Source organism: Trematomus bernacchii, unplaced genomic scaffold, assembly GCF_902827165.1.
Source record: "Trematomus bernacchii unplaced genomic scaffold, fTreBer1.1, whole genome shotgun sequence".
NCBI lineage: Eukaryota > Metazoa > Chordata > Actinopteri > Perciformes > Nototheniidae > Trematomus > Trematomus bernacchii.
In genome coordinates, this window is record NW_022987720.1 from 25,854,407 (window position 1) to 25,877,901 (window position 23,495).

The 23,495-nt window shown below is 38.6% G+C and overlaps 1 protein-coding gene across 4 annotated transcripts; it reads right to left on the minus strand.

Annotated features, from left to right (window-relative positions):
* Positions 1-74: 74 nt before the first annotated feature.
* Positions 75-23,266, minus strand: LOC117493038 (protein NLRC3-like). Of its 4 annotated transcripts, XM_034143416.1 has the most exons (14): positions 23,251-23,266; positions 22,943-23,041; positions 20,881-21,171; positions 20,723-20,775; positions 20,442-20,504; positions 14,549-14,722; positions 12,372-14,265; positions 12,012-12,185; positions 11,531-11,695; positions 11,068-11,241; positions 10,749-10,922; positions 2,631-2,804; positions 2,486-2,535; positions 75-1,297 (listed from the first exon to the last, which is right to left on the minus strand). In XM_034143416.1, exons 3-14 carry the CDS (start codon positions 21,138-21,140, stop codon positions 771-773), a joined length of 3,882 nt encoding a protein of 1,293 aa, XP_033999307.1. In that variant the 5' UTR covers positions 21,141-21,171; positions 22,943-23,041; positions 23,251-23,266; the 3' UTR covers positions 75-770. The 4 variants fall into 4 exon arrangements, with proteins under 4 accessions (XP_033999307.1, XP_033999308.1, XP_033999310.1 ...); XM_034143417.1 differs by lacking the exons at positions 14,549-14,722; positions 20,442-20,504; positions 23,251-23,266 and having other exon boundaries at positions 22,943-23,168; XM_034143419.1 differs by lacking the exons at positions 10,749-10,922; positions 11,068-11,241; positions 11,531-11,695; positions 23,251-23,266 and having other exon boundaries at positions 22,943-23,171.
* Between the last annotated feature and the right edge of the window lie 229 nt (positions 23,267-23,495).

Genomic DNA, 23,495 nt, shown 5'->3' on the forward strand with positions numbered 1-23,495 from the left:
AGAATAGGAAAATGGACCTAAAGTATTAGGAGTAAAAGTATTGTAAAATTGCAGAACAAACTCAAAACAAAATGTAAGTATTTAAAACATATTTAAAATCAAAAGCAGCAAATCTTCACATTTAAGAGACCAAAAATGTCTGCAAATTCATTTTCTGTTAACCCACTTATGGTTTTAGTTACTTAAATATAATGTTAGATGGTTTCATCTATACCAAGATTCCTATTTTAAAAGTTGTTCCCAAGTATTGTCTGTCAAAATCAGATTTTATCAAGTAACTATCTGTTAAATAAATATAGTTGAGTGAAAATGACAAATATGGGCTTCCAAAATGTAGTAGAGGAGAAGTATAAAATAGCATAAAATGAAAACACTGGTGAAGTACAATTACCTCAATTACTTATGAACATTACTTCAGTAAATGTACTTCGTTACTTGACACCACTGTGTGCAAGTTAAGCTCAAAATACACATAATGTATTGTTGGATTGAGTAGGAATGGTGTGCTACGACTTCTCAAAAGAAACTGTGATTCATTTAAACATTTCAATAAACTGTATACACAACAATGGGACATTGTCTCAAACCCACCAAACCCCTATTACTTAATCATACTTTAACATTGAAAAATGATTCAAATGTTAGGTATTTCAGTTTAAATGTTAAATCAGTTCATCACATGTGTTGAATGTTTCAGTGTTGCATTTAGCCAGCAGGGAGTAGGTCTCTTACTGTAGCTGTGCACAGGTTTCTTTCGCCAAGATATTTGGTTAATTTAGTTTATGGAAGTAAATTGATCCGTACGGGAGGATGAAGAAACCAGGATGGAGTGGTTTGTTGAAAGTTGTACTGACAGTGTACAGGTGGGTCAGTGTATCAGGAAGGACCTCAAAAAAGGACAAAATACCCGCCGGCCAGTCTAGATAAACCCCAACGGTACTCTGGGATGAATTGAATTCATCGTGGACAATAAATCCCTCAGAGCAATTATGTTTAAAGAATCCATCAAAAGTCAAGCACCAAGACTTTTCATTTTCACCGAAAATTGATTCACGTGCGCAGTCTCCCATCCTGTCTATACTTTTGTACGCCACTCCAACGTCAGCCATAGGACACTCAACCTCCCAGTAATGTCGACCGGTCAGACCTTCTTCACAAAGTACTTGACAAATTTTAAATCTGTCTGGATGATCAGGGTATGGCTGCTTCTCCTCAACATAATCTGCCCTTTTGTTGTTTTCTGTCAAAATTGCATTCACGCATGCTGTGTTAGGGTCCAGTGTCAGATCAGACGCATCTGCAAGACACAATAATAAAGTAATTAGTTTTGCTGTGTATGTGTGTGTGTGTGTGTGTGTGTGTGTGTGTGTGTGTGTGTGTGTGTGTGTGTGTGTGTGTGTGTGTGTGTGTGTGTGTGTGTGTGTGTGTGTGTGTGTGTGTGTGTGTGTGTGTGTGTGTGTGTGTGTGTGTGTATGTGTATGTGTGTGTGTGTGTGTGTGGCTATTGATTTCTGCTTGTTTTAGTATATTCTAATTAAAGATGCACGACATCTCTCTCAAGTCCCTCTGTCAAATGTCCACATTCTCCTATCATCAGACTTAAAACAAGGCTTTTTGTTTTTTTTCATGCTGTTTAATTTCTGAATGTGAGTGCAAGAGTTCCTTCAGAGGTGTGGTACTTCCCATGAAACTCGAGTGAAAAGGAATGTAGACAAGCCTGTAGAGTACACAGGGTGGGAAGATCTGCTAGTTCATTTGAAATAGAAAGTATTAAACCAAAGCAACGGAAAAAAAAATGTCCTGGTGTACTGGCAGGTGACACATACTGTGCAATCATTGTGGTTGAAATCACACTAACCACACTGTTAAAATACTCAATTTCAAGTAAAAGTCGAGAATACTACTGAAGTAAACGTATGTAAGTAAGAATAGGAAAATGGACCTAAAGTACCCAATTGTTATTTCCCCAGAAACAGACGGACCTGTGTGTGTGTGTGTGTGTGTGTGTGTGTGTGTGTGTGTGTGTGTGTGTGTGTGTGTGTGTGTGTGTGTGTGTGTGTGTGTGTGTGTGTGTGTGTGTGTGTGTGTGTGTGTGTGTGTGTGTGTGTGTGTGTTAACCTTATAGAGAATAGGGAGGGATGAAACCCTCTTTAACGGTCACACATGCAGAGCACACAGCACACACAGTGAAATGTGTTCTCTGCATTTAACCCATCCTAGTACCAGGAGTCTGTACAGCGCCCGGGGAGCAATGGGAGTGGGGGGGTTGTTCGGTGCCTTGCTCAAGGGCACCACGGCAGGGCAGGAGGTGAACTGGGACCTCTCCAAGTAGCAGTCCACACTCCATACTTTAAGTCTGTTCTGGGACTTAAACTTGAACTTGCGACCCTACAGCTCCCAGTCCAAGCCTCTACTGACTGAGCCACTGCCGGACACATTGCAATGTCATATCTTTAGCATTTTCATAAAAAATAAATGACACTTACACTGTCTCAGTAGCTTCAGGTCGAACCAGCATTCCTCATTTTGGTCCACACTGATGGGAAATACATGGATTTCAAATAAACTTCAAGCCTGCAAATGAATCCTGGAATAATGATAGAAGTGACTGAACTGCCAGTTTGAGCTTACTTGAGTTTCTCTAGACTGCAGCAAGCATCCCTCTGTATGTCAGTCAGCAACGTGACTCCTTTATCTGCCAGGTGATTAAACTTCAGGTCCAACTCCCTGAGGCCGCAGTGTTCAGACCTCAAAGCTGAGGCCATGGCGACACATCCATCTACTGTCACTTTACAAAATGACAGCCTACAGAAATCAAACAACAATGACATATCAGCAGCAATTTTCCCTTGTTAACAAGACACAAACCCCATTTTATATGAATTTATAAGGTGTTCCCTTTAAACCTTTTGACATACAGTAGCATCATGCATCACACAAGTTGACACTTGTAAGATGCAGAAGAAGAATAGGCAAAACTGTTGTATCCTTAACATGGCCAAAACATTTTTAGAAGTACATTTGTATTCAACATTAACCCTCATTTACACACTATACATGTATTTTTACTCAACTCATATTTGGGGATAGCTATCCTTAGGACTTTAGCGATACAGATACTGCTTATTGATACTGGTATTAATTGACACTCTAATCGATAATTTATCCAACATTTTATGCAAAAGAAAAAAAAATGACATGAAAACATGTGAAAAGAGATGTAATGAAAAATAACAACAATGAATTAAAAACAACATTTGAAGAACAAAGATTTTGAATTCATCACCTATTATTCAGGCCACAAACAAAACATAATCAATTCATCATCTAAAACGTTTTTAGAAAAATGTATATTGACGTTCCCTGGGAGAAGTCAAGATCTCTCCTTAGTGATTGTACTTCTGAGTGTTGAAAACACTCTTTCAGCAGGTGCTGATGAGGTCTGAACACAGAGGATAGGGTTCTCACTCTAGTTACCTCTGACAGCACGTCTCACACTAATGTACACCTCTGCCGTGACGCAGACCGCAACAACTAAAACTGTTTCACAGTGGACACCGGGAAAACTAATGACATTCATGTACAAATCGCTGTTTACGGAGTTTCTTTATTCACCCATGATTTGCAGAGCTAGTAGACACACCAGTAGGCTACACAAGTAAAAACTTGGATGGATGTTTAAAGGGCCCATGTCATGGCCATTTCTACTGATCATAATTCCATTGTTGAGGTCTACTAGAATAGATTTACATTGTGCAATTTTCCAAACTCACATTGGTTTCTCATACAGCATCTCTGTATAGTATGTGTATTCACTCTCTGTCCTAAACGGCTTTTTTGAGCTCCTGCCCCCCCGCGGACTTAACGTAATGGCTCCGCGGATTGGTCCATTTGGAACAATTGGTCCATTTGGGTATGGTTAGGTCACCATACCCAGGAAGAAAAAAATGGGAAATGAAAAATCTCCAACGAGGCGTTCTGGGGCAGCACAAACAGGTCTTTTCTGTTTTTTTTACACTCATACTTTTATTGAGTTTTCACAACAATAATAACAGAACAACAAAACATAATACACACAAATCAATTGTAAAATAAAGCACAACAAATACTAGTTGTCTGAAGACCTTCAATATTCACACATACCGTACAGGATTGAATTAGTCATTCACTTACTCATTGGTGTCAACCATGTAAATATTCCACTTTTCCCATTTCCTATTGAATGCATTCTCTTGGATTCACAAAACATATGTCAACTTTTCCATGACAAAAAAATCTTGAACAATTTCCAGCCACTGCTCCTGACTCGGAGCGTTCACATTAAGCCAATTTCTGGTTATAGCTTTCTTACTCGCTGCAAGTAAAACCTTAATCAAATATAGATCGCCTCCCATCACAACATCCTTAATGTTCCCAAGATACATCACCGGGCAGGTATTTGGGATTCCATAACCCATAATAAATTTGACAACTGCATTAACCTTCTCCCAATATGACCTTATCTTTGTACAGTTCCAGAAAATGTGTGAGTGGTCAGCCTCCATGTTCCAGCGACGTGCAGTCAGCTAAAAAAGCTTTTGAAAATAACCGAATATTTCGATTAAGGTCAAAATATAATATTTGTAAATCTGACTCTGAAAGAGTCAGTGCCTCACCAGCCATGAACCTCACCGCACGTCACTGCCATGTTCCCACACAACCTCCAACACTGTTGCTGTACACCAAGTTGCCTGCTCTTTATTTTGGGTGTTATGAAAAAGCGAGTCAGGTTCTTCCAGCAGAATTCCCTCCATACTAATGAGTTTGTGGATGTAAATTGCGTCTCGAACATTTGAAACCATTCTTCCTCCATTTTTATTTGTAACTCTGCTTCCCATTTTGCTTTTATGTAGATAGTCGATTCCCCCCTGTTTCCCCCCAAAGCCTGGTAGAAAGCAGAAATGATCCGAGACCCCTTCTGCTGATACGCATCCACAATCACCCCAGTTACAGTATCTAAAGATTCATCTGCATTCAGCCTTATCTCTTTTACAAAATAGTGTCTTAACTGCATGTATCTAAAATAATCCCTGTCTGTAATACCATATTTTGCCTGACACTGTCAAACGCTTTTTCTGCGTCCAGACTAACCAGAACCATACTTGTGCCCTTTTTATGTGCATTGTCTACAATATGGAGAGTCCTTCTGATATTGTCTTGTGTTTGGCGCCCCCCAATCCAGTTTGATCTTCATGAATAAGATCTGGCATAAAAGTCTCAAATCTTTTACAGATGATTGAGGTAAACAGCTTGTAGTCCACATTTAAAAGAGAAATTGGCCTATAATTTTTACAGTGGTCTTTGTCTTTGCCTTCCTTGGGCAAAATGGAAATAATTGCTTCCCTCCAAGATGGGGGAGCCCTGCCTTCTTTAAGAGTCCAATTAAAACAAGACAGAAGCAGAGGTGTTAGCTCCTTCGTGAAAGTTTTATAGAACTCTGGTGGGAACCCATCGCTGCCCGGTGATTTACTGGTCTTTAGCCTACTGATTGCAGCTTCCAGCTCTTCAACTGTAAATTGCGACGTAATGGTGTCATTCTGTATCTCACCTATAGATGGCAGATCAAGCGAGTTAAGAAAGTTTCTTATTGTGCTTTCATCAGCTAATGGTGGATTAGAGTAGAGTGTCTTATAGTACTCTTCCAGTGGCGAGCCGTCAGGGCCCTTTAGGCCCTCTGTGAGGGCCTAAGATATTCAAAAAAATTATATTTAAAAACATTTAAAAAATATATATATTTTTTAAATATATATTTTTTTTATATTATTTTTGTTATATTTTTCATTAGTTTTACCGAAAAAAAACTTGATTTAATTGTATTTAAAATAACATTTCCAAAGAAATAAATCCTTCGAATCTGCCTGTTCAGTCTCTGTTTGAATGTGAATGGTTACATGAAAGAAGCTCGTCTGGCCCTCTCTGCGATTCACAGAGGGCCTGCTATAGTAACTGAACGAGAGAGTAATGTCAAATGACAGTACAATTGACCAATCATATCTTCCCTCTAAATGGGTGGGTTTTATTATCGCGGACTTTATGACAAGTTCCGCCCGCTGTGAAACTTTTCTTGTTTCCATAGCAACAACAACTTCCTGTCAACAGCGTGAACTCGCCTTCAAAATAAAAGCATGCCAAATTACACTTAAGACATACAACTGCAACGAAAGTAACAAACACAATGCAATATCATTTTCAATGTCAAAGAACACAAATTGGGTTCACAGGTGTTGTTTTGTGTGGTAGAGGGTCGCTGTCATTGATGCGTTTTGCACCCTGGGCCGTTGTTTTGATATTCCGCTGAAGTATATGCTGTGACGTAATAACTATTTTTTTTTCTTTTTTTCGAGGGAATTGGTGGGGGTCAGAGGGCCTAGGTATAAAGCTCACGGCTCGCCACTGTACTCTTCAAATATTCTTTCTATCTCATCTGGCTCATACAATAGTTGATTAGTTTGGGGGTCCCTTGTTCTATGAATTGTATTAGAGCAGGGGTCACCAACCTTTTTTAGGGTGAGGGCTACTTTAAAAAAAAAAAACAAGTCGGGGGCTACTTTTACTTTTCTTTTCTTTTTTTGCGGTGTATATATTTAGCACATTTTAACATTATGATATGCTGACCTTTAACCTTTGTTTGCTGTTTGGGTCTGTGGGACCCGTTTGCAGTGTTTACTAAAAGAACATGTATGCAATCTAATTATTTTAACCTGCTTTATTTGGGGGTGGACGGGCCTCACCTCCTCCAGGGGGGTCCTCACCTCCTCTAGGGGGGTCGGGGGGCATGCACCCCCAGGAAGATTATTTTTTAATGTTGAAGTGAAATGCATCAATCTGGAGCACTTTGAGCACCAGATGAATTGATGGAAACAGCTCTCATCACTCAGATGAAAGAGAGCTGTATACTTTTCAATAATCCAAACATCATAGAATATGATCACAACCAATAACAAATCATTTAAACTGGTTTATTCTTATTTTATGTAATCTAGTTAGCATTTTTTCTTTTTATGTATGCTTATTTTACTAATCACTCCCCTTTCAAACTGTTTTTTGATTTTTTTTTTTACTGTCCTATAGTACACATTGGAATGATTTCTTACTTTATCTATATTAAATAGATAAAGGTATGCTCTCCCTAGCTCTCTCTCTCTCCCTCCCTCCCCCCCCAGCTCTCTCGCTCTCTCTCTCCCCCTCTCTCTCCCCCTCTCCCTCCCTAGCTCTCTCGCTCGCTCTGTCTCGCTCGCTCACAGAGGCTGTGAGCTCCTCCGTGGCGATCGACGGCTTGCGTTAAAAAATAAAAATAAACATATTTTTAAAGTGGGGGGACACAAACGGGATTTCGAAAAGTGGGGGGGACATTTCCCCCTGTCCCAGGTGGAAATTACGCCATGCGTGTGTGTGCGTCAAGTGCAATAAAGATATGCAAGTTGCAACACACAGAGTAAAACTCTGCCCCCCATGTGTTGTATAGGCTGCATGATAGGCTGTTCAATGGGGCTGATGTGTAGATTCTGCCAGAAGGAAAATCAGCGGGGAGGTGCCACATTGCTTTTCTTCCAGACTGCAACGCTGGTCCCGCAAATCAAGCAAGAACGTGATTGGTAGATATTAATTTTGGGGGTGGGGGGAGGAGGGGTGTTAGATAGATATAGAGTTGTAGTAAGTAGATAGAGTTCGCTATGATTTAGGTTTCGTTTATGCATAGGGTAGATTCTTTTAATTACATTTCCTTTTTTATTTTGTGTATTTTATACATTTTGGATTTGCTTGGCGAGCTATTTTTAGAACATGCCCCGCGGGCGACTCACGTTGCCCCTGCGGGCGACCAAGTGCCCGCGGGCACCGTGTTGGCTACCCCTGTATTAGAGGCTTGCTGTTTGCGCAGGCGTCGAGCCAGGAGTCTAGCTGCTTTTGAGCCCGATTCATAAGACTGCTTTAAAAACCTTGCCTTTTTTTCAATTTCTCCTCTGAGGATCTCATTTATCTCCCCCCTTGTTTCCTTAATTTGATGTAATGCCAATTGATCCCATGTACTCTTATGTTTTGTCTCCATTTCCCTCAATTTTTCTATTTTGTATTTGTATGTGGCTAGCAGGGCCTTTTTTTGTGATGCTGTTAGGGCAATCAGCTTTCCACAGAGAACAGCCTTCAAAGCATCCCACAGTATCCCAGGGTCCACATCCCCATTATCATTCTCCTCTATATATATTTGTATCTCTTCCCTTAACTGTTCCACGGTCGCCTTATTATTCAAAACACCCACATTGAGCCTCCACACTGCATTCTTTTGTCTACTGTTCAGATTTATTGACAAGCTAATCATATTATGATCCGAAACATCTGCCACCCCGATTTTACTCTCTGTGATCCTGTGACTTTCACCCGTATTTATTAAAAAGTAGTCAATTCTGGAGTACACAGAATGGGGTACTGAATAGTGTGTATAATCCCATTCTAGGGGGTGAAGTTCCCTCCAAATATCAATTAGTCCCATTTCCTGCACTGACGCATTAACAAACTTGGTCAGGTGCTTCTTGCTATTTTTGTGGCTTGTAGTGTCTATGATATGATTCAGGACCACATTAAAATCCCCTCCACATATCAAAATACCCTCAATCTCTAATGCAATGACGTCAAACAGATTTTTAAAAATAAATTTCACCAATTTCACCACTGCATTTTCAAGTTTTCCTTTCACTAATACATACCGTCCCTCTTTGTCCCTAACTTCTTTATGGAGTTCAAATTGAACTGCATTTGAAATAAGGATAGCCACTCCCCTCTTCTGGCTAGGTTTGTAAGAACTATAGAATGTATTTTTAAAACCAAAGCGTTTTAATTTTTCATGCTCCTGTTGAGGCAGATGAGTTTCTTGTAAAGATAGTACTTGGGCCTTTTCTTTTTTCAATTTAGCCAGGACCTTGCTCCTTTTAACTGGATTATTCATCCCATTTACATTAAGTGACACCAATTGTATGTTATTGTACGGCATTTAAATTACCCAATCCTTTGCATTCACAAAACTCCAGACAACTGAAACTACACAGACCTGGACATCTGGCCTACATGTAGTGAACGTAGAACGTAAAAAGAAAAACGTAGACTTCCAAGGTAGGGTGATTCCTCGCCACCCTAAGTCCCCGTTGGCAGGAAGAGGGGAGAGCCTCCTCCTGGAGGGCCCCTCACTAGAGGTGAAACACGCAATCTCACGCATCCTAGTAGTCCAACGGCATCCGATAGCATTTATATAATCCAAATGAAGTCGTGACAAATATATACAGTGAATATATATATATAATATGAATCAGTTAGTCTCGGGAGGGATCCGCTCATACTCTTGTAGCCTCTTCCTTACTCTGCTCGCGGTCTCGTCCCCACCTGCACTACTCTCTCCGACGCGCTGCCATGTCTTGGTCTGGTGGAGACGCTCCATCTCCGGGTACATCAATGTGCATCCTGTCGAGAGGTGTCTGGAAACGTATATTTTTCTCTTTAAGGACCCTCTTTATTCCCACGTACACCTTGCGCTTCAGGACGACCTCCGTTGCATAGTCGTGATCGAACGATAGACGTCGCCCTTCCATCAGTATCTTTTTTTCCCAGGCCTTTTTCAGTACCCTTTCTTTGGTGGTAAACTCCAGAAAGTTCACCACTATGGACCTTGGCGGTGCATTCCTTTCCGGTTTGCGAGCCACAGCTCTATGAGCGCGTTGTATCTGTAGGTTGGTGTCCGGTAAAGCGAGTTCAGTTTTCAAAAGTTGATCCACAAAGTCAGACATGGAGTTACCTTCCTTCTCTTCGGGTACTCCATAAATGCGCATATTATTTCTCCTGGATCGACCTTCCAAATACACCAGTTTCCCCTGCATGGCTCTCTGTTCTTTCATTGATTTAATCAACGCATCTGACATAGCCATGTTTACTGTCTCCGCCTCATCGATTCGTTCCTCCGCTTCTTTCAGCCTAGTTTCGTGGGCCTGGGTTAGCGCGGAGTTTTTGGTCAATTTCCTGCTTCATATCTTCGAGTTCAGATTTCATGTCTCCCTTGATTTCTTCTTTAAAGTTTGTTTAAGTCCACTTTATGCTCAGCCCTGAAATCGCGTATTTCCTGGAGCACTGAGCGCATGGTGTCTGCCGAGTCCTGTTGTGAGCTAACGGAGCTAACGGAGCTTTGAGCGTCTTCCATCTCCGGTGAATTCTGTCTTTCTAGTTTGTCACCTTTCTTTTGACTTCTAGTTCTCTTTCCCCCTCTCATTCCAATAAAATTACATCGATTTGTATATTACTTGGCGAGTTAAGGGGGTTGATTTCCAATCGCTATCGAGAGCTAAAAATTAAGCAGCCATCTCACTCGCCTTGCTCACCGGAAGTCTCTGTGTTAGAGTTTTAATTGCTACAGGGTGTACTTTGAGGGCTTTTGACTCTGCAGACCGTTTACATGCAGAAAAAGCTTTAAAGTTTGGCTAACTTAACTAGCAAGCAAGTTAGACAGTTATTTGCTACTGAACATACCTAATCAAACTGGACTACGCTGTAGTGAAGCCCTGTAAGTCTTTTACAATTAATTTAGCAGTACATCTGCCCCAGCCAATCATGAGGCGAGCATGGCCACAGCTTATTAGCATTAGACACCTAGCTGTTTGGCTAGAAATACTCAAGAACTAATCATTACGTATTGATGAATACATTTCTAATATAATTGAGACATTACACTACCTTAGTGTTTTCAAACCACATTGTGGTTTTGTCAGTGCAGTACAGAGCGCCATCACTCCTGAGTCGCGCAGGTCATTGTAGCTCAGGTCTAGTTTTGTCAGACGGGAAGATTTGGAGCTGAGTGCTGAGGCCAACATCTTACAACCTTTCTCAGTGAGTCTGTTGTGACTGAGACTGAAAGACAAATGTATAAATATTGTTTAATTGCTTAACATAATAATATGTTACCTAGTATATTCACAATTTAGTTTTTTCGATGTAAAATGAGTTGAAGTTGACTTTCTCAGACATTATTGGGCTTATTAACATACTTCCTTACTTCAACACCTCCAGGTTACAGTTTGTGCTCATCAGCCCAGTAGAGAGGATCTCCATTTCTGAGTCTTTTAAACTGGTGTAACTCAGTTCCAGTTCTTGTAAGGAGCATGGCTTGGATGCAAGCGCAGCCACAAACTCCTTAAAGATTTTTGCAATCCCCTGATTTCTGTTCAGTCTTTTGGTACACAGGTGAAAAACATTACATTAATTTAACAAATAAATAAATAGATAATTCCACTTTGCCAATTTGACTTGTGATCTAAAACAATTTGACATAAAAGTAGAGTTTCGAATCAAAGACAACTTTTTTCTGGATTAGCTGTTTGAGCAGATCATGTATTCCTAAAATAGATATATCTTCATAGAACAAATACATAATTCTGCCAGATGACATATAATCAATCAAGTTAAAAACCTTGTTTTCATACTTCAACATTTTGGGGAATAACATGTATGAGACTGACCTGAGCTTCTCTAGTTTAGGGCTGAACAGTCCATCAGAAAGCAAAGGGTATAATGTATCGACCATTATTTTGCCACTCAGCTCAAGTTCCCTTAGAGTCTCCTTTTTGATGACTGATTTGATAGCTGATGCCATTTCTTCTTGTAAAGAGTCTTTAGTTGAGAAACTTTAAACACACCAGACAAAAACAGGCAAACTGTCCCGAGTGCATGTACAGTATAGCAGCAACAGCAACAACAACTACTCGGCAACACTGACTGAAAGTGGGTGAATTATGTTTGTTATTGTCCTTGTCGCTTAATAATCCTCTTAATAATTCTAAGAGGCCAATTTCCACTGGAATTATATAAAATCAGCTATGGTAAAATTACCTATGGTTTAATGTAATTCACTTCCAACCCAATTCATCCACAAGTACTACAAACAACAGAAAAGAAAAAAGAAAGAAAAACAGCATCGCACAAAATAATAGTTTTACTAACCTTAGAGCTTCAAGGTTACACTGAGAGTTTTCAAGTCCATTACCCAAGATCCGTGCACCTTTGTCACTTAAGGATATATTGATCAGGTGTAGTTCAGTAAGCACAGAGTTTGGCTTCCGAAGAGCTGATGAGATCGTTTCACAAAGGTAAACATCAAGATTCACCCCTGAAATTCTGAAATAAATAAAATAGAGAATAATACAAGATCAATTAAAGTTTCAGTTTAAGATATATTATTATGTTTCCACTTTGCAGGTAAATTACAAATATGTAAGCCTTTCAGCTTACATACTGTAATTTAGATTGTTGTTTTTTTTGTGATTGCAGGCAATGTATTTATTCCACCAGTAACCAACCCACCTTGCTTTTTTGCAGTTCCTCACAGCTGGGACCAGCCTAAAAATACCGTTTGCTGAAGGTCTGTATTTCTTCAGGTTGAATTCTTCTAGGGGCTCTTTTGACATTATAATTGAGTTGGCCAAAGCGGAGCACTGAAAAGGGGAAAGCTGTGTTTCTGCATCATGATCTGGTTTCAAATACTTCTGCACAGTATCGTGTATGGAACTGTCTTTCAGCTCGATCAGGCAATGAACAAGGTTCAGGCATCTTTCAGGGGGGCAACTCATAATATCTATTCCTACAAGACTTGTTCTTATTTCCTCAACAACTCTAGAGTGTTCCTCTTTCTGCTGAATCAAGCCTTGAAGCAGTTCTTGTGTTGATCGTAGGGACATGCCAATAAGGAACCTCAGGAACATGTCCAGTTCTCCTGTCTTCCTCCGAAGAGAATTAGCTATTGCAATTTCAATCAGCTCATCCAAAGGTAAATCAACTGGATCTGCATCCAAGATACACTTGAGCTCTTTTTCGGACCCTTTGAGCAGGAAATTCATGAGACTTGGGGAATCTATCTTTTTACTTGCAAAACTGCGGTACACAAAGAGAGCGGCAAAGTACTCCTGGACTGTCAGATGAACAAAGCAGTAGAGTTTCTTTCTGTACAAACCTTCCTCTTGTTTGAATACCACTGTGCACAACCCACAGTCAACTCCAGCTTTACGTATGTCAATGCCATATTTTTCTAGATCCTTGTCAGTAAATACGATAGTGCTTTCAATCAAATATTCAAATGCCATCCTACCTAATTTAAAAATGAATTCATCATTTGACTCGAAGATCTCCTCTTGATCTAACCCGTTTTCTTCGTCATACTTTTCGGTAGCTACCTGCATTTGAATGCAAAGGAAGTGTGTGTACATTTCGGTAAGCGTTGTGGGTATCTTTATGTCTTTATCTTGAGTATTGTCCATTCTTAGCAGCAAAACTGCAAGAACTTTTGCCGCAATCCAACAGAAGATAGGTATGTGACACATAATGTACAAGCTCCTGGACATCATAATGCTGTCGATAATTCTTGCAGCAATTGACTTGTCCTCAACTCTCCTTTGGAAGTACTCTATTTTTTGTGGATCATTAAATCCTCTGACCTCGGTCCACCGGTATACATGACGTCTAGGGATGCGCTGAACTGCTCCTGGTCTTGAGGTTATCCAGACATGAGCAGAGGGAAGAAGATCTTCCCGGATGAGGTTGGTCACAAGAGTGTCCACTGATGATTCTTTGGTGACATCTGTCAATAGTTCTGTTTTCCTAAAATTAAGTTGAAGCTGGCTTTCATCGAGACCATCAAAAATGAACAAAACGTTGTGATCAGCAAATACTCTTGCAACTGATATCTTTTTAAGTTCTGGATGGAACTCTCTCACAAGTGTTTCAAGGCTATGCTGATTTTTTACCAGATTTAACTTCCTGAATGGTAGCACAAAGATGAAGTCCAAGTCCTGATTGGCATTCCCGTCTGCCCAGTCAAGAATGAACTTCTTAACAGACACAGTTTTTCCAATGCCTGCAATTCCCTTTGTCACCACGGTCCTGATAGCTTTCAAGTCCTCTTGCTGAGATGACACACTATCTTTTAGTGTACTTTTAAAGATGTTGTTGCAATGAAGTTTAGTGCACTCCTCAGCTTTTTGACTCCTCGCCTTGTCTTCAATCTCCCAAATCTCATGTTCTATATTGACACGTTGTACTCCCTCTTGTTGCCGATCTTCTTGCACAATGTGAAGCTCTGTGTAAATGTTGTCCAATGATTGTGCCTCCCCACGATCAGTATCAGGGCCTTCAAACTCGTATTTGAACTGTTCCCTCAGGTGTGCTTTGTGAATTTTGATGACTTCTTTGACGAAATCTTCTGCTGCAATGAACAAGTGTTGTGATGTCAAAGCATAATCAAAGCAGTATCTTGAGGGCTACAGCAATCCTGCACTGTGTAATACATTTGTTAATCTTGTAAATTGCTACAATGTTTTTTCAAAATGCTATTTGAATAAAAAGGCTGGAAATACCTGTCAAATTATTTTGTTTGAATTATATATTTGACAAGTCGGTTTAACCTAACCCTAACCCATAACCCTACGCTTACCATTATAGACATTATCCTCATTTTGTATACAAGTTATCAAAAAGTCATCACATACTTTCACAAATCCCTGGCTGTTTTTCTTGAAGGATTCTATAGAAGGCAGATTTGACTTTTGAAGTTGTGAGGGTTTTGTAGACTTCCCTCATCTGATTCTGGATGGTTTTGGCAGCTTCAATGTTGGCATACATCTCCTTTCGTATGATTTTCCGCTGAAGCAACTCATCAGCTACAGATGGAGCCTCTTATTTTGGACCCCAGCATACAGCTTCCTGCCGACTGCCAGCCAGTTGCCAGCCAGTTGCCTGCCAAAGACCAGTATTCAGGAATGTTAGGCCCTCCCACTATTCTCCAATTTCAGGGTTTAACCAGGAGATGGCGCTATATATTAAATAACTAAGACTTAGTTTTTCACAATAGAAAATGCAGATATTATATAAAAAACTAAAGTTAAAATCTTGTTTTTAATGCCCCAAGAGCAATAACATCTTGTCACAAGCTTTTTGGAAGAAAAAGACTGACTCAAGAGACCTGTAGTTGACTAATTACAGGCCTCAATAAAGTTCTGCCATTGGTTGTGAAAAACAACGGTGGACATAGTGGAAAGTGAAATTGACATTGTCGAATTTAATAAAAATACAAAATAATGTATCTGTGTACGTGTTTTACTATGTGATCTGCACTTATCAAACATCTAATTAAGGCGAGACACCCCAGGTGAATAGGGTATTTTTAACTTAAAGATATCAGCTAAATATTTCTCCAGTTAATTACTTACAATAAGGCAATTGTTTTTTGTATTACAAGTTTTCTGAAATAGCATGTTTAAATATCCAAATGAACCATTATCTCATGAAATATGCGCATATTTTAACACATTTCAGGAACCGAAATCTGAACTTTGGATAAAGCCAGGATCAAAATTATTGTTTCATTTTGTAGTCATATTAGTATCTAAGGCTTTTACAGAAGGGATTTTGGATATCTCTTTGTATCACTCCATAAATCAGAAAATACTGTCAACAGCCCTAAAATATCAATTTTCACCATGTTTTTAGGTATAAAATGTTATATAATTCAGGCTATGAATTATATATGACCAAACCCTTCTGTAAAAGCCTTCATAATATTGATAGGAATATAACTGGAAGGTTTGGTGTATGTAACTGCTGAGTGATTCTACAATTTAGGGTACATTCCATGTCCATTGATGTCCATTGATGATAATTATAATTATTCTAACTATTTTCTTCAAAAATATCATATTTTGCCTATTATTGGAAAGCATGTTATAATATCACACAAACATTATGTGCATCCTATGCTTTATTTAGCTTGAAATGTGTCATGATGTTCTTAAATTGTCAGTTTTTGCTATGTCCGTTTTTCAGTTGAGGGTGTCTTGGATTCAAAATAATGAATAAAAACCATTAAAGTAAATTTAAAAAATGATTCATTTATTTCAAAAGTCTAAATACTAAAGAATAATAACATATTTTTAATTGATTTCCCCCTTTAAATAATTTAAATATCTTAATATATGAATGTCCGCAAAAGTTCTGTCAACTATGTTACTAACAGAACTTCCCCCTTTAACTCAAAAATTGTTTGTCCCAATACCATGTCACCAGCATCACATGATGCCATGTTCCTCTTTGGCAGACATTTTGAACACACTGTGGTGATTGACCTCTACATTTTTACAATATTTTATGTATAATAGCACATGGTCAATTAATATACTCATTGACAATCAACAATGTTACGTACATTGTTATGGTTTACAATTGTTTAATGATTTTAATTCAATTATATGTGCAAATGTGATGTTAACCTGTTCAAGAAAATGACATGTGGTCATCCAGGCAAGGCCTACCATTGAAATGATGGGTCAAAATAGGGAAATTGTCAACTAGGTTACCTGTCAACTGAGTTACCCAGTACTGTAATAACTGTAGTAACTTAGTTGACAGGTAACCTAGTTGACAATTTGTACGACATGTAGACGTCATTACACATCATTATCAATGGAATTTTGCACTTCTGCCTTGAAATTAACATAGTGCTGATGGTTAATAATGTGTCCAGTCAACTATGTTATTTGCGTCAAATGTTTGACTTTCATTGTCAACTATGTTGCACCTCATTTTTTCAAATTTAAAATATCTAAAATAGTGCTTCTGATATCCTTTATAGTATAATGTATATCTACACAGGTTGGAGTTTTACATGACATCTCTTAAAACTATCAAAATGACCTGTATGGTAGTTTTATAATACAAAATATCCCTAAACTTAATGACAGTGCTGAACATATCACATGAAAAAACAAAACTTTAATACAATTATTTTTTAAACTTTAAAAAATCTTTGGATATATGGTAGAATAGACTCAAGAGCCTTTCAAATTTGATTTTACTTGAAGTGCAGGACTTAATCAAATGATTGTAATGACATCAAGTTTGTCCGTAACATAGTTGACAAACTGAGTAGTGAAAACATCCTTTCCCTTAAAATAAAAAAATATATAAAAATGTTTAAGCTTTGCAACTAGTGGATATGTTACACTGAGGAATATACTAACTTGAACCACTGATTGTTCTATCTATACATTTTATTTGGCATTAGTAAATAATTATGCACATTTACAGATATTTTACATGATATGAGTGATAACACGTGTTATAAGGGCTATTTCGCACAATAGGTGTGCCTTGAGATTTTTACTTGTCCTTTGGTGTGCCTTGGGCACAAAAAGTTTGGGAACCACTGCTGTAGAGAAATGTAAACGTTCACCATCCCCCACCCGCCTACTGTATGTTGCTTTTTGACATGTAAATGGATAACTACCCCCCTCTGAGTGAATACCTGTTGTACCTGTCCGGGGCTAAGCCCATAGGACGATGCTCTGATGTCATCACCCTCGCACATTGGTCATATGTTTACAAAAAACGATGTTAACACTTTCTCGTTCTTAATATATGCTATATTTAGGGTCGATATGTGTTGAATTTACTTTAAAATAGCAGATCACTGTGATTCACTTCTCCGCGGCTCCTCCGTGCAGAGAGGCCCCCCCCCCCCTTGACAATTCACGAGCGTCTAACTCTCTCCCCCCTGTGAAGAGATATCACAGGGGGGGGTTGGGACACACACATTCCGATGGCCAATTCGTTTTAAACAAAGAGTGGGGTGGGGGCTGGTGAACGGTATGGTCAATGTTTGTAAACACTGTGACATTTTGACTTTATTTGATCATTTCAGTTAAAAACTAACGTTCATATTTCATATTACTGTTTTGCCTGGCTGGACCTGTAATTTACAGGAAAGGAGTGCACGCTACTAAAGAGACACGCTACCATGGAAACCAAACAATGGTGTTGCTGTATTGAAGTCCGAGTGGAAACAGTCATATTTGGAGCGTTATGTTAGAATGAAACAGCGAGGTCGTGACTCACAAAAAAAAAGTGTTACTTCACTAACTGTAAGCTTGTCACTCAGAGTAACCTACAGTTAACTTAACTGTTGGAAAAGAAAGATCAGAGTTAGGAGTGTGAACACACAGCTGAGAGCTGCCGTTTCATTCTGACTGTTTAAAAAACGGTAACAACGGACTATTTTTCTTAGCGGATGCATGTCAATTTAAATCAATACATAGAACTATGTTTTAAATCAATAAAAATATTTTCTAAATCCATAAAAGCATTTTAATTAATATTGGGAGTCATGTCGTTACTTTGTTGAGAATGTGGCCATGTAATAAGCGGGATAATTTGCAGCGACTTGGTCATTATGGGGAAAAATAACACCCAGGGATCAGTAATTTTTAGTGAATTACTGAGTTTAGGCACGTTAATAACATTTTAATGAAGTTGAATACAGTATATTCATATTTGTCAGTGATTTCATGTCAATTCGGCGAACATAAACGATTAAATTAGGATTAAAAATCGAGAGCCGGCTGCTGTTCGTTACGGTAACCCAACTAGGACACTTGACACAGTGGCTTTTGGCAAAGCACACAAAGAAAACAAAAAAAACCGAGAGAGATGAGTTATTGTTATTACAACGTGACTTCACTATTATTTAACAACTATTTTTATTGGGTTCTTTTATTTGGGGTTAAGTACATTGTCAGAATAAGTGAGAAATGGATTTAACTTCTGTTAGACAGCTATCATACTGAATAAATATTTATGCAAAAATGTATGGCATTAATAATGTATATCTAATTACATTTAAAAATGTATGGCATTAATAATGTATATCTAATTACATTAACTGTGAATGTCTTTCATTTTATTTAAAATGAAATAAAATTACATAAAACATTTTCCATAAAAAAGTTGATTCAAGAACAAATCAGTACTTTTCTTATATGACTATTATTGCTAAATTTGAAAGGTCTTTACCAGCTTTGGAATTATATATATATATATATATATATATATAGCACCTTCTGCCATCCCATCTCTACTGACATATGGATCTTAACAAAGATCCGCTATACATTAGTACCAGATATACTGTACACGGACATTTTAGTGAACCAGACCAGCTGTTTCCGCCGGGTCTTCGCTTCCCGGGCATCACGTTGTTTACAAGTGTGTTCAGATGCTAAATGACAAGTGCAAGTGACAATTGTTGTCGTCTTCTCTGTGAACGTTTTTTTCTCCGTTATTTTGCCATTTTCAGATTTAAATTTCGAGCGGAAAGCTAACCAGGAAGTAATAATTACTTAAGCGGAGAACGGAGAAAGTAAACGTTACAGCAGGCATAACAACAGCCGGTGTTTATTTTATTATAATATTCAAGAACAAATCAGTACTTTTCTTATATGACTATTATTGCTAAATTTGAAAGGTCTTTACCAGCTTTGGAATTATATATATATATATAGCACCTTCTGCCATCCCATCTCTATATATAATATCTATCCGTGACATATGGATCTTAACAAAGATCCGCTATACATTAGTACCAGATATACTGTACACGGACATTTTAGTGAACCAGACCAGCTGTTTCCGCCGGGTCTTCGCTTCCCGGGCATCACGTTGTTTACAAGTGTGTTCAGATGCTAAATAAAAGTTTAGCTTGTACTTTTGATACCCCGCCTCTCGGCACCACAACATCCAGTTTACTGTATTTCACATGAGCGATGTCGAACATTGAAAAGTCCTTATAAAATCTCTGTTATTAGATCAGTACTTTTCTTATATGACTATTATTGACTTGAACACTGAGAATGTATTTATTAACTTCAGACATTTGAAATATTTGAAATCAGATGAAAACAAACTGTAACGGACCCTGCCGTGTTATCTATGATTACTATGCCTTACTGTACATTCATAATTTCAGCCGGAGGTAGGTGGTAGGCGTTGCGGAGGAGCAGATTGCGAGTGAGGTGCCTGTTCTAAACGAACTATTCCAGCTGTTATAAAGCATTAAATAAAAAGTAAGCAAGGAATACAGAATGTTTCGTTACGTAACTTTGTTGAGAATGTGGCCATGTACATGTAATACATGGGATCATTTGCAGCGACTTGGTCATTGTGGGGAAAAATAACACCCATCCTGATCGTTTCAATGAAGTTGAATACAGAATATTCATATTTGTCAGTGATTTCATGTCAATTCGGCGAACATAAACATCAATGATGATGATTAAATTAGGATTAAAAATCGGGAGAGCCGGCTCGTTCGTTTTTTCCGACTAAACAACATCTATTATTTAGAAGTTGATTTCACATGACTCCAGTGTGGAACCCCACTGCACCCCCTGGTGGATCAATGATCCATTGCAGCTGGCTTCACAATAATTAAATGTATTTATCATGGGGGCGGTATCAAGTCTGACTGGGGGCCGGCCGGCCATCACGGAACGTGCATGAACCGATCACGACCCTCGCACTTTAAACTGTCCAAAATAAGACGCTTCATCTGTATTGCCATCACTAGGGGGACGTTCTGAATGAGCTTAGACCTGTTGTTGTCAACCCACTCAGCCTCTTTTAAAAGATGACAAACACATGATGGCACATTCATTTATAGTTTAAACACAAGTAACTGTTACAGGCATGCAACAGAATAAATGGAAATATGTTTGTGATAGGCATTTACAGTTTTTAACTTACTGTTTGTTTAAACTAAATTACGTCATTCAATATTGATTTTAATTTCTAACAATTTTCTAATGAATTGAAATCAACTTTTGACTTGAACTCACCTTTGTTCTCTCTCATAGCTGAAGCAGTATCATGTGTTTCAGAAAGGCTAGGACTGTTACGTGATAAAAACAACAGTTAATGCTGAGAGCTATGAGAATTATTATAAACGATTCAATGTACACATATTAATAATGTTTAGTGACCATGGGAATCTCACCTTGAGGTGTGAACATCAACATCAGTATATCCATGTGCAAGAGAACTGCTGTACTCAATACATGCCGTTTCTTTTGAGGAAGATTCTTCTACTTGACTCCTTAAAGTTTCCTCCTCTGTTGTCTCCTTCATGGCTCCCTCCTCCTCCTTCAACGATGGCTTTCTTTGCATGAGAGGAGACTTTTCTCTACTTTCCCCTTTGGTGGTAGCCTCATCTTCCTTTATTTTACCCTTCCTGAGTGCAGAGCATTGGCTCCCCATGATGTTGTTTCCCAATGACTGCTAGGTGAATCTGTCATTAAAAAATATATTCAAACAACAACTTTTATTTGGATAAATACCATGCTCTGATCAGTGGCGAGCCGTGACTTTTATACCTAGGCCCTCTGACAACCCCCTTCATTACGTCACAGCGTATACTTCAGCGGAATATCAAAACAACGGCCCGGGGTGCAAAACGCATCAATGACAGCGACCCTCTACCACACAAAACAACACCATTTATATAAACACCTATCATGACAGGGCACCCACAGCCAAGTAACAATTAAAAATGAATTAAGTCGGCACGGCGGCCCACATTGAAAATGACTTAGGCCTACCTTTGATGATCAAATCACTTAAACACAAAGTCCATCCTCCTGTCCTTTTGGATGAAGTACTTGATGGCAGGGTCATGCAGCTGATCCTTTGCCACTCCAATTTATCATTGTAACTCAATCTTGAAAATGACTCGGTTAATAATTTTGCAACGATGTCATCACTATCACTGAAGTGAGCCATCATGAACGAACTTATGCTAATTAGCTACTTCCGCCTAGCTTGACCCGTTGTTATAACACACATGCATAAACTTCACAGCGGGCAGAACTTGTAAAGGAAAATAAAGTCCACCCATTTAAAGGGAAGATATGATTGGTCAATTGTACTGTCATTTGACATTACTCTCTCGTTGAGTTACTATAGCTGGCCTGGCCCTCTGTGAATTTACAGCAGGACCACCAATCACCTATCTTCTCAGTAACTAGCAGAGACGGCCAAAGAAGCTTCTTTCATTTAACCCTTCATATTCCAACAGAAACTGAACAGGCAGATTTGAAGGATGTATTTCTTTGGAAATGTTATTTTAAATACAATTAAATCAAGTTATTTTGGTAAAACTAATGAAAAATATAACAAACAACATTTTTTGTATAAAGTATAATATATTTGAATATCTTAGGCCCTCAGAGAGGACCTAGAGGGCCCTGACGGCTCGCCACTGTCTCTGATAAAAACATTATTATATAGGCTAATAAACTCATTTAGAAAGCTGGCTCAGTCAACGCCGTCAAACTGGACACTTTTTTAGCTGTTGTGGAGAGGAGGACTCTGAACAAACTGTTATCAATCACGGATAACCCCACCCACCCTCTCCACCAGCAGCTGGACAGACAGCGGAGCGCTTTCTCTAACAGACTGCTAACTGCAATAACCCTGTATAACAACTCACCTCTAGCTGGCACAGAATTGACTTCCCCATAGTTTGTAAAGTGTCTCCTCTTCAATAATCCAGAACAATTTGCACTACAGCTTTCTGCACAATGATAATGTATATTCAATCCAATGTCTTTTCTATTGTGAATTGTATATACTTAATGCTAATGTCAGTTTTTATTTGTATTTCATTTGTATCTTATTGTATCTTTTAAACGTGTTTAAACTTTTTTTTTTAAACGTCTTTAACTTGTGTAATGCTTGGCACTGCTGCTGGAACTAAATCATTTCCCAATTTGGATAGATAAAGTAAATATCTATCTATCTATCCATCCATCCATCCATCCATCCATCCATCCATCCATCCATCCATCTATCCATCTATCTATCTATCTATCTATTGCTTGGCCTCCAGTATTTCTGCTTAAAGTTTGTTAGAGAACTACGCATCAAAACAACTTTTAACTTAACATAGCACTTTCTCGGATCATCAGCTGTACATTCCCCATGTGTCAAGTCGATCAGATGAACAGTTATTGCAACAACTCAAAATACAGATATTGCTAAATAATACACAAAATACATACCCTTTTTAAATGTTTAGGTCCTGTCGAAAGCTGCAACAGGAACAGAGAACCCCGTTGTATATTCAGCAGGCACAGGAAGGAAGCCTTCAAGTTAGAGGGCTGACCCATTTGGGTGTGTTTGTTTTTTTGTGTGGTTGTTTCAAGGGAGGGAGAGGTAGATAGAGAGCGAGATAAGAATTCAGGAAATTCCTCTGTAACTCTTAAACGTTTCAACAGATAGCAGCAATCCTTTGTGAAAGACAAGCCTGAAAGTCACTGGGCTGCATAGTCTGGTTTGCCATTTGAACAGGTGTTGCTATGATACAGACCTTAAAACAAGGACGTGGGCTCTGGGCATGTTCCATCTGGGAATGTTGTGTTGTTTGTCTATAGGTGAAGAAAAATATAATACAATTTAAGTGAGTTTAATATTGGAAATAGTTAACTCCTTAAACAAGCGGCAATGGACTGGCCTGTATAATCCTATGGGACGAAGCTGGTCATACTTCCTCACTTTCAGAAGGTTTAAAGAGAAAGTAAGAACAAAAATTCATAAATTATTTGATCATTTATT

Bases quoted from the DNA above. Each gene is read 5' to 3' on its own strand.
- LOC117493038 (XM_034143416.1), bottom strand. From the start codon at position 21,140: ATGGGGAGCCAATGCTCTGCACTCAGGAAGGGTAAAATAAAGGAAGAT. The intron at 20,505-20,722 runs GTGAGTTCAAGT...ATCTTTTAAAAG, and splicing joins AGCTATGAGAGAGAACAAAG to AGGCTGAGTGGGTTGACAAC. The intron at 12,186-12,371 runs GTGGGTTGGTTA...TATTTATTTCAG, and splicing joins AGGAACTGCAAAAAAGCAAG to AATTTCAGGGGTGAATCTTG.